The sequence below is a fragment of the Taeniopygia guttata genome, chromosome 7 (genome assembly GCF_048771995.1).
Source record: "Taeniopygia guttata chromosome 7, bTaeGut7.mat, whole genome shotgun sequence".
In the NCBI taxonomy this organism is placed as follows: domain Eukaryota; kingdom Metazoa; phylum Chordata; class Aves; order Passeriformes; family Estrildidae; genus Taeniopygia; species Taeniopygia guttata.
Genome location: NC_133032.1, coordinates 22,532,235 through 22,552,439, shown reverse-complemented (window position 1 = coordinate 22,552,439; position 20,205 = coordinate 22,532,235). Strand labels below are relative to the sequence as shown.

At 42.0% G+C, this 20,205-nt stretch overlaps 2 protein-coding genes across 2 annotated transcripts in view; one reads left to right on the top strand and one right to left on the bottom strand.

Annotated features, from left to right (window-relative positions):
- Positions 1–11,402, bottom strand: part of ALS2 (alsin Rho guanine nucleotide exchange factor ALS2) — a 36,830-nt gene extending 25,428 nt beyond the window's left edge. The window contains exons 1-6 of the mRNA XM_030277707.4: positions 11,270–11,402; positions 7,044–7,133; positions 4,952–5,106; positions 3,562–4,478; positions 846–1,206; positions 8–176 (exon numbers count right to left, since the gene is read on the bottom strand). Of these exons, the coding sequence (XP_030133567.3) occupies positions 8–176; positions 846–1,206; positions 3,562–4,478; positions 4,952–5,106; positions 7,044–7,063 (1,622 nt within the window). The 5' untranslated portion in view covers positions 7,064–7,133; positions 11,270–11,402. The remainder of the gene's footprint in view (positions 1–7; positions 177–845; positions 1,207–3,561; positions 4,479–4,951; positions 5,107–7,043; positions 7,134–11,269) is intronic.
- Positions 11,403–12,694: 1,292 nt separating this feature from the next.
- Positions 12,695–20,205, top strand: part of CDK15 (cyclin dependent kinase 15) — a 35,006-nt gene continuing 27,495 nt past the window's right edge. The window contains 7 exon segments of the mRNA XM_030277706.4: positions 12,695–13,285; positions 14,149–14,188; positions 14,191–14,291; positions 14,432–14,529; positions 15,083–15,162; positions 18,634–18,728; positions 19,507–19,569. Of these exon segments, the coding sequence (XP_030133566.3) occupies positions 13,166–13,285; positions 14,149–14,188; positions 14,191–14,291; positions 14,432–14,529; positions 15,083–15,162; positions 18,634–18,728; positions 19,507–19,569 (597 nt within the window). The 5' untranslated portion in view covers positions 12,695–13,165.

The following is a 20,205-nucleotide window of genomic DNA, read 5'->3' as shown; positions in this document are numbered from 1 at the left end:
ATCTCACCTTGGCAGAACATCACCATGCCCTAGCTGTCCTTCTTTGCCCTTCCCCCAGCTCCACACCTCCGTTCTTAGAGAGGGCAAAAGAGCATCAGCTTCACCACTGTAGGTTGGAGTCAGAGCCACAGTCCTCATTTTTGCCCGTCCTACCTTCCGTAAGAGCCTTGGGGAAACTGAGCAGAGGCCAAGAATGAGAAAAATTTCTGATCATTTTGGTAAATGTATCACTCAGATACATTAACATAACAAGCAGTTATTATGAAGTAAATGACCCAAAACAAACTATACACTGAAGTGTTTTGAAACAAAATATATCCTTGCAATGAACACAAGACTTCAATACTTCCTAAACCTCCCCTCAAATCCAAGACCAATATAGAACTAAACCATATACACATTCAGAGCAATTAACAGAATTAAAATCTGTGACAGAACAAAGTCATTAACTTTGAAGTTCAGCAGTGGGAACTGGAATACTTGTAAATCCCTAGCTCAAAACCAGCTCAATGCAGTGCAGATTACAGACCACACAGATTTTTATCAGCTACAAAACCAACATGAAAGATCATTTGGTAATATGACTCCCCCAATGTGCTCGCTTTACCTTAATTTAACAATGAAGACCATTTGTAACCCCACTGTTTTTAGTTTTCTTAGCATGAAGTATCTGCTAGTCTTCACTCTCTCCACTGCTTTCAAGCCCGAAGATATCATTTAGAATTCACACACAACTTGGAGAGATCATGAGATTTGTGTTTAATAAATATTTGGGGTTTTTTTCACTTATAAACCTCCCCATTATTGTAAGTTTTCCAGTGTTTTTCCCCAACATGCTTGTTTACCTTGTGACAACAAGCCAGGCAGGGAAAGCCTTCGACTCCCTCCTTCAGATTCCTCTTCTCTAATATCTACTAAACTGGAACTCTTCTTCCCCTGCATGGATTCCAGCCTGACTTGCTCTTCTCGACTGTCCTTCAGAGCTTCGGGCCCTGGGGATCTGCTGCCTGACTGAGCTCCTGGCTCGCTCGAAGAGGTGCCATAGAAGTTCATGACTTTCTTCAGGGACAAGGCTCCAGCCTCGTAGGTGGCAGCGACTCTCACCCCAACCGCTGAGGCACACGAGGCCACCAGGCTGTTCAGGGTGGAGGTGCTGCTACCTGGAGGGCCAGGGATGCAAGCACTGAGCTGCTCCTCTTGAGATGGCTGAAAGCAAAGGGAAACGGGAAACTATCAGAGCACACAGCACAGAACAGTAGGATGATGATGCACATTCACTATTCAAACTATGGGCCAGACTGAACACCATATAAGGTTTATTATAAATGCTTACTGTAAATTATAGATATGTTATAACTGTATATAATATAAATTATCTAGGTTTTTTATACTTAGGTGTACACCTATTGCTCAGAATGATTTTTTTAAAGGTAGCACCAAGCAACACTTCTAAAAGGACTGGGCTTTGTCTGTTGCACCTGGCTTGTAGCTCATCCATAAGAGACTGCAAATCTGGAACTTTTAAATACCAACCAAAAAGGATCTTTGCAAACAAATATAAAAAGGGATATAATTTTAAGCTTATTGCCAACTTCTTTGCTACCAATGAAAGTGCATCAGTGAGCATGCTCCATTTTGAGAGAGACAAGTTCTCTTTTCAATATGGTAAAAGGTAAACAGCAATTCATGGATTCATTTTGCAAGGCCTATCTTAAAACCAGACTGGGCTGTGTCCCCTTACACCATTGTTGTATCCATACAAAGTCAGTAATCATCAAGTCACACTGGGGACAAACTGACTGAAGGCAATATTAGCCCCAGCACACCATTACCTGTAATAGCAATCAGCTGAACCACCAAATAAGAAAAAATGCCCAAAATTACCTCTGACAAATAGTTTGAATATTAAAACAAAGACAGCAAAGTCCCATTTTCCCATCTAATACACAGTGGAAAATGGTATTATTACAAGCACTACAGCTCATTTTATTCTACCAAAACTAAATCAATCCTTGACTTCTTTAAAGCTTAGGTTAAAGGGTTGAGATTGTTTACTTCATCCTATTTCTAAAAGGCATACTCAGCAAAACAGGAAAGGAATTTTCATTTGTGTAGGAAAGCAAAGAAAAATAAGGGATTTTACTAATGCTGAAACACTATATTAGACCTCATCTCTGCTCTTCACCTGTATGTCAATAGTGGAAGATTCAGTGAATCAATTCCAGTCTTGATTCCTGAAACTGTGCAAGGAAAGGAGTGCTCTGGAAATATGCCAGGAACAAGGAACTGAGAAAGGGAGCATGAAACTATGTGCTTCAGTCATTTCTCAATGCTGCAGTTTCTTGCAAGGGTCTGAAGAGCCCACAACTGCTAGAACGCATTCATAATAGCAAAAAGCAAAAGAAAAAGCAAATGTATTTACACAATATTCATTTTTCTAAAGGAAGTTTTCCTCAGAGTAAGAAAGTATAACTTGCTGAACTACCAAGTTACTGGACAGATTTTAAAACTTATGGGAGTTTTGTTGCCATCAGAGGCAGTAACAAAAACCAACTATTTTTTAGGTATTGCAAAATTTATTTCCCAGAGAAATAAATGTGGAGAATGTTTTACTGCAATTACTAAAAAAAAATAAATTTATGACTGCCCAACACTTCAAATTGCAAAAGAAATTTTCATAATTCCAGTGTCTGTGTTGCAAATTAGGCCACAGAGCAGCAGGGCTCCTCACAGGACAGTAGTTAACTAAGGACTGCCAGACTGCACTGCAAGATTCTGGATTAGTTTTCTGTCTAGTAACTTTTGGGGTCTATCTTCTTCCCTTTACCCCTAATTATATTTCCTTTTTTTTTGCCCCCTCCCTAAAAAACAGAAAACAGTATTTTGTCAGGGAGCCACAAACAGCTCTTGAACCATCATGTCAAGCATTTTCTGATGCTTACTAAGAGATGAGTACTTGACTGTTCTGCTATAGCATCAAAACAGTGCTGTTGAATCATTTTCCATGCTACACAAAGTAGTACTTACACATCTCCCACTGCTTTTTATGAGTTTGTGCCACCCCTACATTATTAACATTAGAAACCTTTTGGTCAAATCTTTTAGTAACTTGCAATCCAGAATTTTTAACTGATTGAGAAATTAGATGGATTTGTGAGGGATTTGCTCCAGGTACAGAAATTAAACCTATACATTAAAGGTAAATTGGATGAGTACCAGGAAGACCCACTGAATCCTTCTGCCCCACACAAATGGGAACCCATGCATCAGGAAACAGAGCACAAAATTGGCTTATGTGGTTCTGGTACTGCAGACCATCAGGAGAGATTAAAGCACTGTTAAGGCTGCCCACAACGAAGGCTCACAATTGAACAACAATGGAGGACAAAAAAATCTTCAACTTAAAAGTTGAGAATCATCAGTGAAAAAGCCACTTGGAAACTGTAAAAATACCACAGCTATATTAAAGTAAGTTTTTCATTTGTAAAAAGAGTAATATTGTCACATATGCAAGAGAAGTTATTGCAAATTATGAGCTGTGATTAATGATTAAGTACTAACCTGTTCAGGCTCTGTACAGATGTTTTTATTCAGGCTCTCATTTAATGAGCTATCTGACAAACCAATTAAGTACTCTTTCACTTCTTTTTTGTCTGAGAACAGAGTGTTTCCTGAACTAGAAATTCCACTATCTTCCCGTCCATCGCTGCTGGAAAGGCCACTTGGTCCCTCAGATTCTAAACCAACAAGCCTATGTTGTTCCACAAGTGGTTTCTGAAAGTCTTCACTTTGGCCAGCTGTTCCACTTTTGTCTCCGGGGGTGTCTGACGATGGACAGAAAACGTGGTTTTCTGGCTGGTTATCAGACAGTGCTACACCCAGTGGGCAGCAGTGACTATCTGAAATGATTACATGATCTTCCTTGTCTGTCATAGTAATGAGAGGCTGACTGCAGTGATTGCATCTCTCTGGGATAGGCTTCATTTCCTGCACAGGGAGACATTGTACCAGAGCCAGGCTGTGGTAGGCTCCACAAGCAATCTGGAGCACAACACGTCCTGCCAGGTGCTCTACCTTCTGTGGCTTTGTGACTGGGAAAGTTGTTGTTATGAGGCCGAGCTGGCAGCCACTCCCCCAGGCCCATATCTCTCTGCTCAGCGATAGTGCCAGCGTGTGCTCCTCTCCACATGCCAGCTGCAAAATCCGTACTGATAGCAGAGGGCTGGTTTCGGAGTCACAAATGCTGACGAGCTGGGGCTCTGGCACACAGGGCTCATTAGCAACGGCGCACTGGCCAGCAGAATTGTCCCCCCACATGTACACCACACCGCTCTCCGTCACGGCTCCATTGTGGAAGCTGCCAGCTGCCACTGTAATAATACGATGTCCAAGCAAAGTATTTTCTAAGATAGGACTGTTAGCACATTCCTCAGGTCGTGACCTCCAGGGCAGCTTTCCAAAACTGTAGACTTCTCCACCTGTGAGGGCAGAAAAAAGAAAAGCAAATCCCAGTATGAGTGTAAAACCAATTGTTAAACCAATGCAAAAATATGAAGACTGCTTCAGACAAACAGATATGAATTCCTACCTTAGTCCAGGCTCAGCAAAACTATAGCTATTGATATAAGAAGGCTGCTGGTTGCTCTCTGTAATTGCTGCTGTAAAGTTCTACACCTCACGTTAATGTAACCCTGTGCATGCATGTACTGTTAAAATAAGTAATGCTTTTCTGCTAAAAAGCCAATTATATTCCAGTCAAGTGAGCTAAGCGTATTCATTGGTCCTTTCTAATTTAAGAACACACTAAAGACATACAAATGTGTATGAAAAGCACAAAGCATAGCCCTCATCTTTCCAAACACAGATCTAGTATCACTTCTAAAAGAAAAAAACTTGACAATAACTGAATATTGTTATTGTCCCAGACTGTTACAATTAAGGTGTTTATTACCTTCTGTTAGAAGTAACCCATGATGGATTCCAAGGGCTGCCTGTAACACTGTCTTTCCACTGAGGCCTGGAAGCCTTTCTGGAGTCACGGAGCAGGAACCAGCCTTCCAAACATAGACCAGGCCTCTCTCTTTGGCTCCTTCTGCCTCTTCTGAGCTACAAGGATTGGATGAAGTTGGAAGACAATCAGGAAGTTTTCCATGGTTCAGTAATGCCTATGTAGGAAAGGCTTAGTAGTTCAGACATTAGTTCTACCTTCAAGCCAACATATTTAAATTAGTATTATCAAATTGTAAAGTAAATGCTATTTAAATGAAAAAGTAAATGTCTTCTGTCTGAAACCATAAGTTTTTTTCTCATTTGTATTTTACCACGCACCAATTGCTCCCATTAATAGTGTGTTTAAAACATTACATGTCTAAGAGCTCATCCTTTATACACTTTCATTTCTACCTCTAAAGATAGAAATGAAGTTTTGATTGTTTGGGTTTTTTCCTTTTTTGTAAATTCTTAATGAATGTCACAGATTCAAATGAGCCAGTTATTCAAATCAACTGAACCATGAAAAAACAAATACCCTGAAAGAGTGTGCAATTATCAGGGCTTGCAGGAGTGACTGGAACTATGCAAACTTCAACACACTGGGGCTTGAATGCTCAGTCAGCAACTTCTCAAACTCAGCACAAAGAAATTCCTCGGAATTTTGACAAGCCCACAGTTTTAACAATTTGCAGAATCCATTGATTTAAATACAAACAGTTATGTTAAGCAGAAATATAGACTAGATTAAATTAAGACCAGACTTAAAGTTAAATTAAGAGTCATGATTAAGTTTCCTTAGAATTTTATACAGACTAGACTGTTATCCACTCAGAAAGAAAAAAATAAGTTTAGCCCTTAATTTGACAACAGCCAAGTCACTCACTCCCTGCATAAATCAGTTCTTGCAGCTTGACATGAACTTGTGGAATTAAATATATTAAGATGGCAAGGGAAGCTTTGACAGAATTACAGCCTTTGTCTAGAAGAGACGGCACAAGAAGTAAAATGTACTGGGAACCTGCACCAAACCCATAAAAAAGCTATTCTGATACACCACACTGCAGGCAAGCATATGCAAGTAGTCCTATTCCTGCAGGCCATGGATTTGTTAAACTATGTATTTTGTTAACTGTGGTACACAGGATGAATATCTTTACACAATCTGCCTCTGAAACATTCAAGTTAAGAATAGCTAAGAAATCAAATTATCTCTCCTAGCTCCTGTGTCCATCCCAAATATTTGTTTTTCTACAAAATGAAAAGAAAAAAAAACAACTTAAAAGGTGACAGTCTTGAAATCTTCTAAAATTCAAGTAGTTTATTCCATAAAGCAAACAGACTTAAAATGCAGAGTCCACCTTGCATTTCAAATACATAAGACTTGTGTTTAGAATAGAAGTAAATTTAAAAGAAACCAATCAAATAATATATACACAAAGAAAAAAAAAGCTTAAAAATTTAATATCCATATAAGGATATTTCAGCTAAGATAAAAATACAGATTTTACACATATAGGCAAAGCACTCCAAAGAGCACAAAATGAGAATACTGAGAGTTTTCATCAACATATTATACATCAAATCAGTTCAACATCCGATATTTGTGTTTTTATCCATTTAACAGATCTTCAGAAAATAGTCTAAAACAAATTTGGACATTCACATAACCAGATTTGTGACAAAAACATCTGACCTCTATCAAGTATCTCAGTGCAAGAAATGACTACTGCAGGGCTACTGATCCAGAATCAGAATTCACAGGTGCAGGCACCAGACAGGATGTACTGTTCACTTGGGAATGTTATTTTCAAGTTTGTAGCCTGTGGCTATGGCTCCAGAAATTACAACAATCAGCTTAAAAAAGAAGTTGCTGTTGTAGCAACTTTAGTGTTCCAGACACAACTGAAGCTAAGTTAATAATCTTCCCTTTAGTGCAAGTTTTAGTACAAGTTACATAAAGAGTATGCTGATATCACTCAATTTTCCAGGATGATAATGAGCTGGCCTATTTCAGGGAGCCTCTGTGGTTTCACCTAGCTGCTCATTCTCACCTTCTTTCCTGTGAGTCCATCTGTCAGTGGCAGCACTCCATCACCACCAAATTGTTCCTCTTTCAAAAGGAACAATATAAATTTCACAAACTGAAAAACATAAAACCAAGCTATTTAATCACAAATAACATAAAACAATAACAACAAAACCCCAAAAACCTCCAAAAGTTTTGCTCTTGAATTCAATAAATAAACACTTCCACAATGCCAGGATGGTTCAAGTATTTATATTTAGTCCACTCACACTGAGTTGGCAGACAGAAAATAACAGCCAGACTCATCCTAACTACTCAGCTCACAATGGGTCTATTGTAAGGACAGAATGAACAAAACCTCGTTCAAAGGCAGAAATTCACATCAATCTCTCTATGCAATTCTCATTACACCACTCTCAAAAACCACCAAATTGATTCATTTTCAGTCATAAGACAGAATTCAATACTCAGCTAAATTTAAGGTGAACAGATTTGCATGAGCAGAAAATTATTAGGAGCTGAATTTGTAACTTAATTCCTGAACCAAATCACACATCACCATCAGCAGGTGCAATTCTGCCTGGGCAGAAATACAGAAAGCAGAGTTCAAAACATTTCTTCATGCAAACTGGTAGCCTATGGAGATAAAGACAACTGTGGAAGGCAAGGGGAAAAAAGTGGCTGCTCCAGCTACTATTTCATTCTCTCCGATGTTGAATTTTGCAAGTTTACCCTCACACCTTTCCATCCTCATGAAGATAACTTTGTATTACTTTTCTTGGAATAAAACAAAGCTACAGTTAATCTTTGTTTCTTAGGATCAACATGTTTGGCTTCTTTTAGTATTAAAACAACTGTGATTGCTCTTGATCTACTGCCTTACTATATGAAATATTACAGATTTTAGTTACATTAATACATGTGTATAATCACATTTATTCAAAAAAAGTTTCACATATAAATGCTGTTGCTTTATTATAGTTGCTATCTGATATCCACTGTAACAAAATCAGAAAACAAATTAGTATAAGAATTAAGACCCAGAATAAGTAGCTGAACCTTTTGGACACAGAAATATATATGGCCAGTCATGAATAAAAGAGACAAAACATATTCAGATGTGTAACTCTCATACAGAAGTTTCAGTGCACACTTGGAATCAGTCATTTTTGAGTTAATAAATAATTAAAATAACTAACAAAATCTCTCATTTCACTGGAGTGCTCTGAATAATGAATTACGAAGGAGACCTTCACATACACAAACAATTCCAGCCTTTCAGATACAGGACCCGATTTGGGCTTCAGAGTTGGCAAAGAACAGACCTCAAAAAGATAAAGATTTGATAACATGGTATTGTGGTAAGTCATATGCACCCTGCTCTAAATAAACCCAAAAACCAGAGCATACTTTCTAGGAACACAAAGACACACTAGTCACCAGAAAGATATGCTTTCAAGACAGCCTCTCCTTCCTCAACTACAAAAGGAAAAAAACCACTTACAATTGTAAAAGTTAACTCTTAAAATATTAACAAAGGAAGTCTCACAAATATAAGGGAACTGTCATGCGACGCTTCAGTAGCAGAGGTGTTGATGAAACATCAAAGGAAAATGGAAGCACATTTTTGGAACCATAACTTGCTGACGTGTTCTTGCTCAGAGCAAGTAAATTTAGGGTTTTCTTTAGCCTACTCAAAACCACCTAACCCTACAATTCATTCTCTTGAAAATACTAGCACCTCTCTTTTGTGAAGGACACTGGCTTCAAACAAAACAACTCAGTGGATCACTGAATCAAAGAGATGAACACTTTGATAGAGTAACTGAAGTACCAACAAATATACCATTTACATCACATATAGTTATTTGAGCTTAAGGAACTGAGGCTTAAAACTCTTGACTTCTAGAATTTATGGACTTTTTTTAAGGATTCAAAGAATTTTTTTTCATTTTCATGAGCCTCAACTGCAAAAAAAACCTATGTTGTTACAATCAGAAGGTTGTAAGACAATTATAATAAAGTTAAAGACAGGCATTTGATTAGCTGTTTTGCAAGATCTCCCTTCAAGGCCAAATTGAAAAACTGTTTACATAATTATTAAGTAAGAAAGCTGCAACAGGGGCAAATTAGAAACTAAGAGCATGATACGATGGCAGTGACAGATATTCTTTTCTTTACAGAAGCTCACACTTCAGGTTGCATTACCAAGCATTTACGCATAAAATGGAAAACAAGAGTCAAACTGTTTTCTTTCCAGAGATGAGACATTCTTCAAGACATTCTGCAATCACTTTCAAGTTCAAGCTCTTATTCACTGCTAGGACAGCACAATATTATTCCCATTTGACAGCTAACACAAAATACAAGTTGCTTTGCCACAGCTACAAACTAAGTAAAGTAATTGTAACAGAAGGTTTCTTCCAGCAGAAACATGTAATTTTCCTTGCTTAGTCTCACATTACATCTACATTATTTCCTTTCTACTAAGATTACCTGAATTGTTATTAAATTTAGCATTCATGGAGGTGAACATCCAGGCACAAAACAACACTCCTGCATGGAAGTTCAGTGTGATACCAGCACCTTCACTGCTCTGCCCATACTTTTACTGTTACATTTTTCTTTCAACGCTGCGAGTGGAAAGCAGCAAGGAGTGCCAATTATGAAATGGATTTGTGCTACAGACAGATGGTCACTGGCATGACACTGATGTCATACTCTCCACTTACAAAGTTAAAGGCAAATTCTCCAGAAATCAAACACTACCACACTGTAACAACTGCCATGGTTGGGAATGACATGGAGCAAACACTTCTCTCATGATCAGGCACTGTGCTCTTCGCTGACCATTTTTAAGTGAGCACCACAGGTACGAAGGTAATCTTACATTCACTGCTGAACAGCAACAGCCGGTGTGCCCCCGGCTTTGAGAAACACTACAACTCCCATGGGCCTCATGTGCTTACTTACCTGCTGGTCAATAAACACTGCAAATATTTCTACAGCTTTCATACATGTTTACTTACACATTTTTAATACATTTGTTGCATCACATTTAGCAATAACTTGCAGGACAAAGACTGCGTGTTTGTTATACCGAATTAGCTACTCAGGTTCTGAAGAGGTGATCTCCAAGCTTCCTTATGCAAAACAGGGTTGTCAACATCATTTACTGTTGACAACTGTGGCTTACATACAATGTGTAACTAGTTAAAGAAGCCCTTGTGTTTTGGTCAGCACTAACCACTACTTTTAGCATTGTGTGATTAAGACCTGCTCAGAACAAAACAAAACAACTGGCTACTGAAAGACGGTAGTGATTCCTTTGGATGAGGGCAAGGGTGCAAAGCTTTTAATGCCAGTTCCAGTGGATGCAGGATGGTAGCAAAATAAATCAGTAAAGAAGTCAGAGAATAAAAACCAACACATGTGAAAATTATCTGCTACAGCATGTAATTAAAAACTTAAAATTTACTACACTCGAAAGAGACAATTCTGAATCTCCTTCTGCCCCTTTTTCTTTTGAAATTACACCTCAATTTTCCACATTTTCATGCGCTTCCCCGTCTGGAGACAGTTCACTCTGCAGACACTGAAAGTGGTAAGTAAAGCTAGTTTACATAAGCTGCAGCCCTACAACAGCAGTGATTAACTACACAGCATCTACGAGCACTCCGGTTGCTGCCCAGTTTTCGTTGTGGACGAGCAGGTCTGTGACAGTGACAGGACACTATGTCACCTGTGCAGGGTACTGCAGGCACAGCAGCACCATCACTCAATGCACTCCCAAAGCTGAACTGCATTAACCCCGAGCAAGCAAGGCACGCAAAGGGACGGGACTTTTAAACGCAAGTGCAAGGAGATGGGCATGCCAGTTACAGTTCGGCGGTCTCTTTCCACCAAGAGAGGGGGGACCTTACGGACCCGACAGAACTACACCTCGAGATCTCTGCTGTACCAGCCCATGGCAGCGCGGTTACAGCTGCACACCCAGGGGTCCGTCGGAGCTGCTCTTCGGCCTCTCCGCACCTCCCAGGGCGCAGCCGGGGCGGCGCGGGGCCTTTCCATGCCGCCGGTGCCGCCGGGCGCTCCGGTCCCGCAGCGCAGGTGCGGCGGGCGCGGGGAGCGCCACCGCCGCCCTCAGGCGCCGCCGCCCTCAGGCGCCGCTGCCCTCAGGCGCAGCACCCCCGCGCGCAGCCCCCCGCGCGCAGCCCCCCCCGCGCGCAGCCCCCCTCGCGCAGCCCGCACCTGTCACCGCCGCGCCGTTCGCAGCCGCGCGCGGCCCGCAGCCCCTCGCGCCGCTCGGCTGACTCACGCGGGGGCGCGGGACGTGCAGGGGGCGGAGCCAGCACAGCGCTAGCGCCGACGGGTCCCTGCCCGGGACAAAACAGGCAGAGACAGTAGCGACACGTGGGTGCGCGTCGGGAAGTATTCGAGGCGCAAGTGAAGAGCCCGGGGCCGGCCCGTGAGGGATCGGTGCCAGCGCCCGTCTGGCCCTTCCTGCTCCGCAGACCCGCCCGTCGCTGCTGTAACGGGGAGAGGGCCTGTGCCGCAGCTGCCGCAGGTGGAGCTGCCCCTGAGGAGCGGCCCGGCGTGAAGAGCGGCGCTGCCGCAGGCGCGTGTGCGTACCCGCGTTTGTGCCACTCATGCACACACGTCTGTGGGTGGTATTCCACTGGCATCGGTTTCACAGAATACATTTAAGTATGTACACATAAACACACCAATGTGTATATACACAATATGGGTCTACACCTATGTGTGTATATGCACATACACATGCCATATATATACAGATACACATCGCTACATGGGCATATCCATGTGTTTCTATTTGAGCAAGTTTTGTAAAATGCGCTTTTAAAGTTGTGTCACCTCTTAGTAGACTATTTTTTATGTTGCCTGAAACTTTCATTTAAAAACTATGGTTCCAAAGACACGTATAGGCTCTCCTTTATAAATTCTTACATTTTTAAAGGGATAACTATTGAACATTTCTATTAGAAATATTTAATAGTTCTATTTCTATTAGAGCATTTCCTCCACTAACTGGAATGATTACTCCAGTTTTGTTTTGTTTTTTTTTTTCAATAACAACAGTCATTAGCTATAAGTATGCTTTCTTCATTTGTCATCTCTGGCTACCTGGCAAAAGTTGGATTACTTCTCTTTGTGACAGTATTTCCCCTCTACTCCCTGACGTGCAGACTCTGGGTGGTTTGGTTGCAACAAGACAGAGAAATTGTTCCTGGCTTCCCAAGACATTTTTGCTTTAAAGAAATAATTATGCTCAATGAAAAAGTGTTATTCTTGAACATCAAAACAGTGAAGCAAAGGAAGATTTCATGTGATGCATTCAAATGAAAACTGAAGGACCTAGTGGGTCAGCAGAAAAATACCACAGGACAATGTCTGCCCCCTCAACTCTTGTCATTGTCCGTGTGTGGGTTGGGTGTTAGTCCTAGGAAGCTGCACAGTGAGTCCTGCTCATGCAGGACTATATGAAGAGGACTTTTGGCTGTCCACACCCAGGGTAAATACATTCCCTACTCTACACTGGGCAGGATTAATCCGTTTGCTCTGGTTTTTCTGACATATGGACAAGACCATCAGCTACAACTCACTGCATCCCTTGGACACGTCATCCAGCAGGGATAGACAGGTCCCCACATAATGTAAATGCCCAAGCAAGGGCAGTCAATGTACAGCTCCTGCAGAAGGCACAGCTCAGCCACAGTGCTCAGAAAATTCACCTGAGAGCCCAGAGGCTGAATTCTGAAGCCTAGAGCTGCTACAGGCAGGGAGGGAAGTCAAGGCCTGTTCCTGTGTGAAACATATCCCTTCATTTTCCAACTTACTACACTGAGAGTTGCTTAACTGAAAGAAATGCATACAAGCAGAAAGTCTGGATTTATTAATTCTCCAACTTCTGGTATAAAAAATGTTGGCTGTTTTTGGAGGGCATGTACCAAAGGAACTGAAGTCCAGAGGTGCATTTGGACTTTCAAAGGAAAACTGCAGAAATCACAAGACTCTTTGAGGCAGAGATCTCATGCAAGTCATATGAGCTGTTATTACAGACACAGAGGGATGAGGAGGAGCAAGGAGAAAAAAAGAGACACAGTTTAATTTAAACAGGACAACATGGGACACATGCTGTGTGTAAGTGCTGTCAGACCAGGATGCAGCAGCTGCTGTTCAGAGAGAAGAGGCTCCCCACAAATCCAAGGCCTTCAGCACATGGAAGCAGTGACTACAGCAGAGGTATTTAATATCATATTGTGATACTTCTGCATTAAGATAGGGTATGCCTGGGTGCTTCCACTTGTGGGAGTGCAAAGCTGTCCCATTTGCTTCTAACCAGACAGCATCAAACTTTGCAGCTTCAGGCTTGTGAAGCTACTGAAAGAGGAATCTGTACCTTAGATGACAATAAGTGCCTTCGATGTGATGAGCAAGAAGAGAAGATTGCACTCCAGCAAGTTCTATGCCAATGAGAGATTGTAAAACAGGGAGGTAGCCAACAACCTAAAGTTCTGGAGGAGGCAGCATGCCACAGATTGCAAATCCTGTGTTGTCTAATTATAATCCATTCAATATAGCTGCTTGGGAGGAGCTTGAAGCCTGCTTGCCATTCATTGCTACCTTTTTTATAGTTGTGTAGTGTACAGCACTGTTATGCTGTATGGGCCAAATTAACAGACTATGTAAATTATACAGTGGTGAAGAAGGAGGTGAGGGGTTAAGGGGGAGAAGAATACATAAATGTAAACTTCCTGAAATTTCACTTCTGCATTTGAGTTTTGGTCCCTGCCCTAACAGGTTATTTAGAGATGAATAATTCAAGGGTAAGGGAGAACAACATGCATTTGGAATGATGCTGGCAGAAGTACCCTCTGCAGTTAAGACAGCTTTATCTTGGTGTGTTCTAAGTGCTACCATTTACCAGCACAGGAGCACACAGAGAGTTGCTCCCCTTACAGCCAGTACTGAAGATCTGTGACTGGTAGAGAGAGAGATGAAAATGATCTGCATTGCTCAAAGCCACTGCAGTTGAGAAGAAAAGAAACTAATCAGTAGAATTGTAGTTTGCCAGTGACACAGTTTGTTCCCTTTTCCTATGCCAGCTGTTACATGTAACCAGAGCATCCTTTTCTTTACCCTCTCCCTGCAGCTCCACACCCTGCAGAGCTGGTGCTACAGCACACAGGGATCTTGGAGTTACACTGATTCTTTCCAGGAACAGGATGTTGTGGAGAGGTTCAAATGGGTGAGGTGCGGCATCCATAGAGCCAGAAAGGAGATATTTTATCCTATGATTATTCCAGCCATGAATCAGTACTTAATTACTGAATGACCTGCTACTAGCTTCTTGTTCTAAATCTAAAACATACCAATTTCTTTATGAAGCAGAGACAAGACATCCCGTTTGGAGCTGCCACATCCTATGTACATCTAGAGAAGCTGTGTGAAGGATCCTGTGCAACTGTGTACAAGGGGATCAGCAGGTGAGCAACATTGCCTTCCCAGTGCTTGCTGAAAACACCTCCTATGGCAAATCTAAAGTCCAGTTTTGCCTTTAACATGATATTTACAAAGCCCCATCCCAATTTTTCAGGGAACTTCTCCACTGCAGCCATGGAGGCACCACTAAGACTCTTTGATCCACAGCAATGTGCCAGGAGATTGTCTGGCTAAACCAGGGAGGGAGCAAAGGTTTTCCTTGAAGTGAGGGATCTCTGCGTAATTGAAAAATTTGGTGTGAGGACATACTGCCATCACACAGGGGCAGTAAAACTGTGAGAAGGTGGAGCCACTGCTCAAAACCATGCTCTAGCAATACTTGGACAGCAGCACAGTGCTTCTTTGGCCAGGTGGGCTGGCTCTCAGCTCTCTGCTAATGAGCACAAGATGGAGGATGTTTGTAATTCCCTTCTGAGATTGGCCTGGGTGGGTCAGCAAACCATAGAAATTTTACTTGGCTGTTTGCTTGGGAGACTGTTAGTTTTATCATGCCAAGCACTGAGAAGGTTCATGTGACTTTCTACTGTGACCTGACAGGATCAACAGCCAGGTGGTGGCACTGAAAGTGATCAAGCTGGAGGCAGAGGAAGGAGTGCCCTTTACAGCCATTCGGGAAGGTAAAACACAGAGAAACATCACTCTTGAAGAGCATTTGTTTTAACCTGGAGAAGCTCCATGATATCTCCCTCAGTCCTTTCTTGCCTATTCAATGTGCTGGCTGTCCTTCTCCCAAAATTCTGTTTCCTTATCCTCTCATAAGGATGTCTTCATGCTGGGCTGGACAGGCATGCAATGGACAGAGGAGGAATCTCTAGTGTATGTGCTTGTGAGAGATGCATCAATGCTTGGGATAAGGCAAGTGCCAGCTGCAGACAGAGCAGGTTCTTTCTAGCAGTGTCAGGGCTCCCTTGCACCTTCTGCTTGCTGCCTCCACAGTTCCTTTCTCACTCCCTCTAGAAACTACATAGCCCTCTAGAAACTACACAGCCTTTGCCACTGCTGCATTGGGCAGTTGTAGACTTGTTACTACAACCATGGCACTTTCCTAGCTGATACCTGGAGCATCACAGATCCCAGCCTGAAGAGAGATACTTTCAATAAAACTGATGTTTAATAACATCTGTCATTTCAGTCCAGTGAGGAATTCTTCTTATAAATCGACTTTGTAGAGCATTGGGCAGATTTCTCAATTTCTTGGAGAAAGAAATGCTTTTGTTCAAGTGCTTGATTTTGGCTGAAAGTATTTACATTTCCCTACAGACTAAGTTCACAAGCCTGCTTGACTGAGGCTTCTCTTTTCATCTGCTATACAATCCCAAGAAGACCATAATATGTTTTCTTCCATACACAGAAATATGCAACTGCTGTGCCAGTCTGTTTTATGGTATTAGTGAAAACTATCCATGTAGGATGACACACATGAGGTTCTTTTTAGTTCTTATTGCACTTGTGAAACCAGGGTTAATCCTGTGATGGGGATGGAGAGTCAGGGACTAGATGTGCCAGGTTTCACAGAGCAGCAGGAGCACAGAAGGACTCTCATGGCAGTCAGCTCAGAATAACAAGAGAGGTCACTGAATCCACTCCAGGTTTATAACAGTAATTAAGACAAGAAAGCTGGACTAAGTCCTTAGTCCGATTCTGTGTGAAAGCAGAGACACACCTAAATATGCCTATTTAAAAAATGGCTTGTGTTATGTTTCCTATACAGTCATTTGCTGTGGTGCTTTTGCTCTGCATTTACACTTGTAGCCCACCAGTAAAATAAGCCTTAAAAGCTTTATCTGCATAGAACTAACGATGCGCCAAAGATCAGCACCCCTTTAACATGCTCTACTGGACAGGCTGAGAGTCTTAACTTCATTCATTATGGGAGAAAACAAGGGTGATCCTATGAAGGGTCTGCTTTAAGTAGGTCTTTTGTGTACTGCTGAGCTTTGCAGCATCTGACACCTCAAATTTACAATGTAAGTCAGTAGCAAAAACAAAGCACAAGATTTATTAATGCGGTGCATTCTCTGCTAGCCTAGAGGAATGCGCTCCCCTGACAAAGAGACGCTTCACCCCAGGAAGCCCCGCAGAGACAAAATGCGTTTAAAGCTCGGTTCTGGCAGTAGCACCTGACACCCCAGCAGGGGGTTGTAGAAGCAACAAAGTGAGGAGCAGTTCCCAGAAGCCTGATTGAGGCACAGGCACTGAATCCTCCATTTTACTGTGGTCCTTCTGTGCTGCCCCTCTGGAGCTCTGGTCATATGGAATTTTTGAGGTATCACAGAGTCAGGTTATCATGTTCTGTAGCAGATGGGCTCTAGCAAGAGTATCTTTACTAGGTGCATAGGCAAGTGTGGAGCATGTTTAATATAATAATAACCATACTGCTATGCACTGGGAACATACTGGTGGTAGCTAAATGGACTAGTATCAGTAGCAGAGGCAGTTTAGCTGCAGCAACACCAAGCTCTGTGCAAGAACTGCTTTACAATCCAGTAGTTGTGCTGAATCAAGCATCCCGTACTGCTCAAAAGTCTCAGAAGTGACACAGGCTTGGGCCAGAGCTCTGTCATACGGTGTAACTCTGGCAGTAGGGCTTTTAGAACCAGGTTAAATTGTTACGGTTGCAAAAGGCAAAGTGCTAATCCTGTATCAATTTGCTTTGTCGGCATGAAACTCTTCAAATATCTTTTTCAGATTGTGTGAAAAACAAAAAAGCAGCTTTTAATTGTGACCAAAACTCTGCCTCCCACAGCTGGCCCTTGTTCCGTATTGTGTGCTTCAGCTAATTCAGCTGAAACAAGATTGTACGCCCATGCCTTATTTGAATGAAATTTGTAGCACTGCATGGTCTGACAGCAAACTAATTTTGTTTTAATCAGCAGCAAGAAGTGGGTCTGGAACACCTCTGAGGCTATTCTGCTATGTCAGAAGCAGAATTAAAATCTCAAGTCAGGGACATCTGCTTTTTTGGGGCTTTGGGGCTTCTCTCTGTGTAGTTGGTGTTCCCTGTCTGTGAACAGCTGGGTCAGATTCTTCAGTTGTGCCAGCGACCTGCAGGCAAAGTAATCCCAGCTTCACTTCTTCCCCACATTCCTCCTCTGTACATAGTTACTGCTATATTGTCTCACACCTAAGGTAGCAAATAATTAAGCTGTGCACACTGAGAAGCTGAGTTTTTCTGCTGAGAAGCTCCTTTCATACATGTTCTGGCTGGAGCCTGCTCTAACATAGCAAACCCAATTCACAGCCAAAAGACGCAGAAGGCTGCAGCTATTGTCTTAGCATAAGTCAGTGCTCTGTGGTCTATATGGGGCCAGAGACTCTTCCACGTGCTGCCCTCTGCATCACCACACCCTGGATGTGACAAGGCTTGGCAAAGGCGTGCCAGGACCTAAGGACCAGGGACACACAGTTGCAATCATGCTTTTGGATAGTTAGGCTGAAAGAAAAGCATGCCAAAGTTTTATAAATACAAACAAGTTACTATTCACTCAGTAGCTTCATCGTCTCTGTTCTTAGAGTTTTTAACCAGAGACAGTAACCAATATGCACAGAACTAAACTCAGAATTTAGCTTATACCTACAGCAATTTCTTTTTGCGGATTTTTGCTCTGTTGTTGTGAAGCTGGAAACTGATAAGGACAGCTTTTCCCGGAAGTCTCTTGTAAGGGCCATGCTGAGGGCACACACCAGGAGGCAGATGGGAGAAGAATAAGAAGCTCAGTGACAGGCTGGAGGCTGCTGCATTCTGACTCTGAGAGCTCCCAGGTCCTCCCTCTCAGCATTTACCTTGAAGAAATGACTTCTCCTCAACTTATAAGCTGACACATGGGTACTGTCAACTGCTGTTTCTGACAGAGGCAAGATCCCACCTCTGGGAGATGGATAGGCTCCTGCCAAGCCTGAAGCACTGATGCTTGCTTCTTTGCAGAGCTGTTCCATCCTCCTTCAGGCTCAGTAGCTGCTACTTCTTACGGAACTGCCAAGTCTGAACTATTAGTCCCCAGTTTTTTATTTTTGCTGCCTTGTTTTGTGCACGATCTACTTCCACTTCCAGCAGCAGTAAAGTTGATCTTCCTTTTGTGTTTTCCCAGCTTCTCTTCTCAAGTGTTTGAAACATGCCAACATTGTACTGCTTCATGACATTATCCACACCAAGGAGACACTAACATTTGTCTTTGAGTACATGGTGAGTTGATGTTTTTCTAGCTTCCTGTGGAGCTAGTACTGGGAAGTATTGGGAAGTGGCTGCAGAATGAATTTACTGCACTATAAGACATCTACAAAGAAACAAGTTGTAATGCTGTAGTGCAGTGATTGATTTTCCTTCTTGATCTCCTGCTTTCCAGCACACAGACTTACTCTTTTCTTTCTGCATATGCGACAGCTGTATGCAAAAATAATTCCATGTCTTGTGTCCACTGGGGTGACATTATTTACCTCCATTTCTGTCTTGCCAACACAATAAAAGTACTGTTTTTGAGCCACAGCAAGGATAGGAAATAATGATATGAGCTCACATCCCAGCTGGGGTCAGATTTGGCACTGACCCCAGTGGCTTACCATAACCAAGCTGTGAGCTGCTCTCATGGGGCAACCAGGATACCAATAAAATTCTCCACTTGAATCTTGCTACTTCTCCTGCTTTCGCAGATAGTCGACCAAATGCTAAAGAAAATACAGAAGCTATGTCTTCTTATTGCAGCTTTCTGCTTAGTTCTGGCACAAGTATGAATTCTGTTAACCAGCAGCTTCAGGTCACAAATGCTGGGTGAGATAACAGGCCAGCCAGGTCTCTGCTATGGCCCAGAACTTAAGCACATGCTTGTGTGCTGCATCAGATGTTCACCTAGGTGAAATAGGCAACTTTGTAGCAGTTGCATATTTTTTCCATTTACAGAAGGGGCATTGTTGCTAGAGGCATTTTACAGCAGAAGCTTTGCCTCAAGTTCCTCTCTTTTATTTAGCACACAGATCTAGCACAGTACATGGTCCAGCACCCTGGAGGACTCCATGCATGCAATGTTATGGTGAGTTCCTTAGAAGACTTATATCCCTTAAGGCATGAGGAAGAGTTATTTTCCACTATGTATGGTCACTGTAAATTACTTACTAATATATATTTGTTACATATATGACAAAAAATTGGGAGAAAATCTACTTTTGATGATATAACAAACTCCCTCTCAGTCTCTAAGCCTTTTTTCCGTTAGCCCCTCTTCCTATTTTCTGAGCCTACAAGCGGACATTTAGCTTTTGTGAACAATGACATCTTGTGGCAAGGACACCCACCTACTCAAGTTTGAGTCCTCTTACTGTTACAACACATTATTCATCTCTCTAATTAAAACTCTCACATCTCACTCTCTTCTAATTTTGAACTATCTTCATATTTGCAGTCATTTAAGTCCCTTTTGTTTCTCCCATAGCTTTTGAGATTCTTGACTGGATCTGAGCACAGCGAAACATGTACCCTTACTTTATAGATTGATGTTATAATAGTCTCCTGCTCTCCTTTGTATGCTTCTTCGCATTTAATTAACTTTCAGGACTGCTGCTGCATGCTGGCTTAAGGTTTCAGTGCAGATAGCCTCAGTGAATGGCTGGGCCTTTTTCCTGAGCAGCTTCAGTTAATTTATCTTACTGCTGTCAACAATAACTTTGTA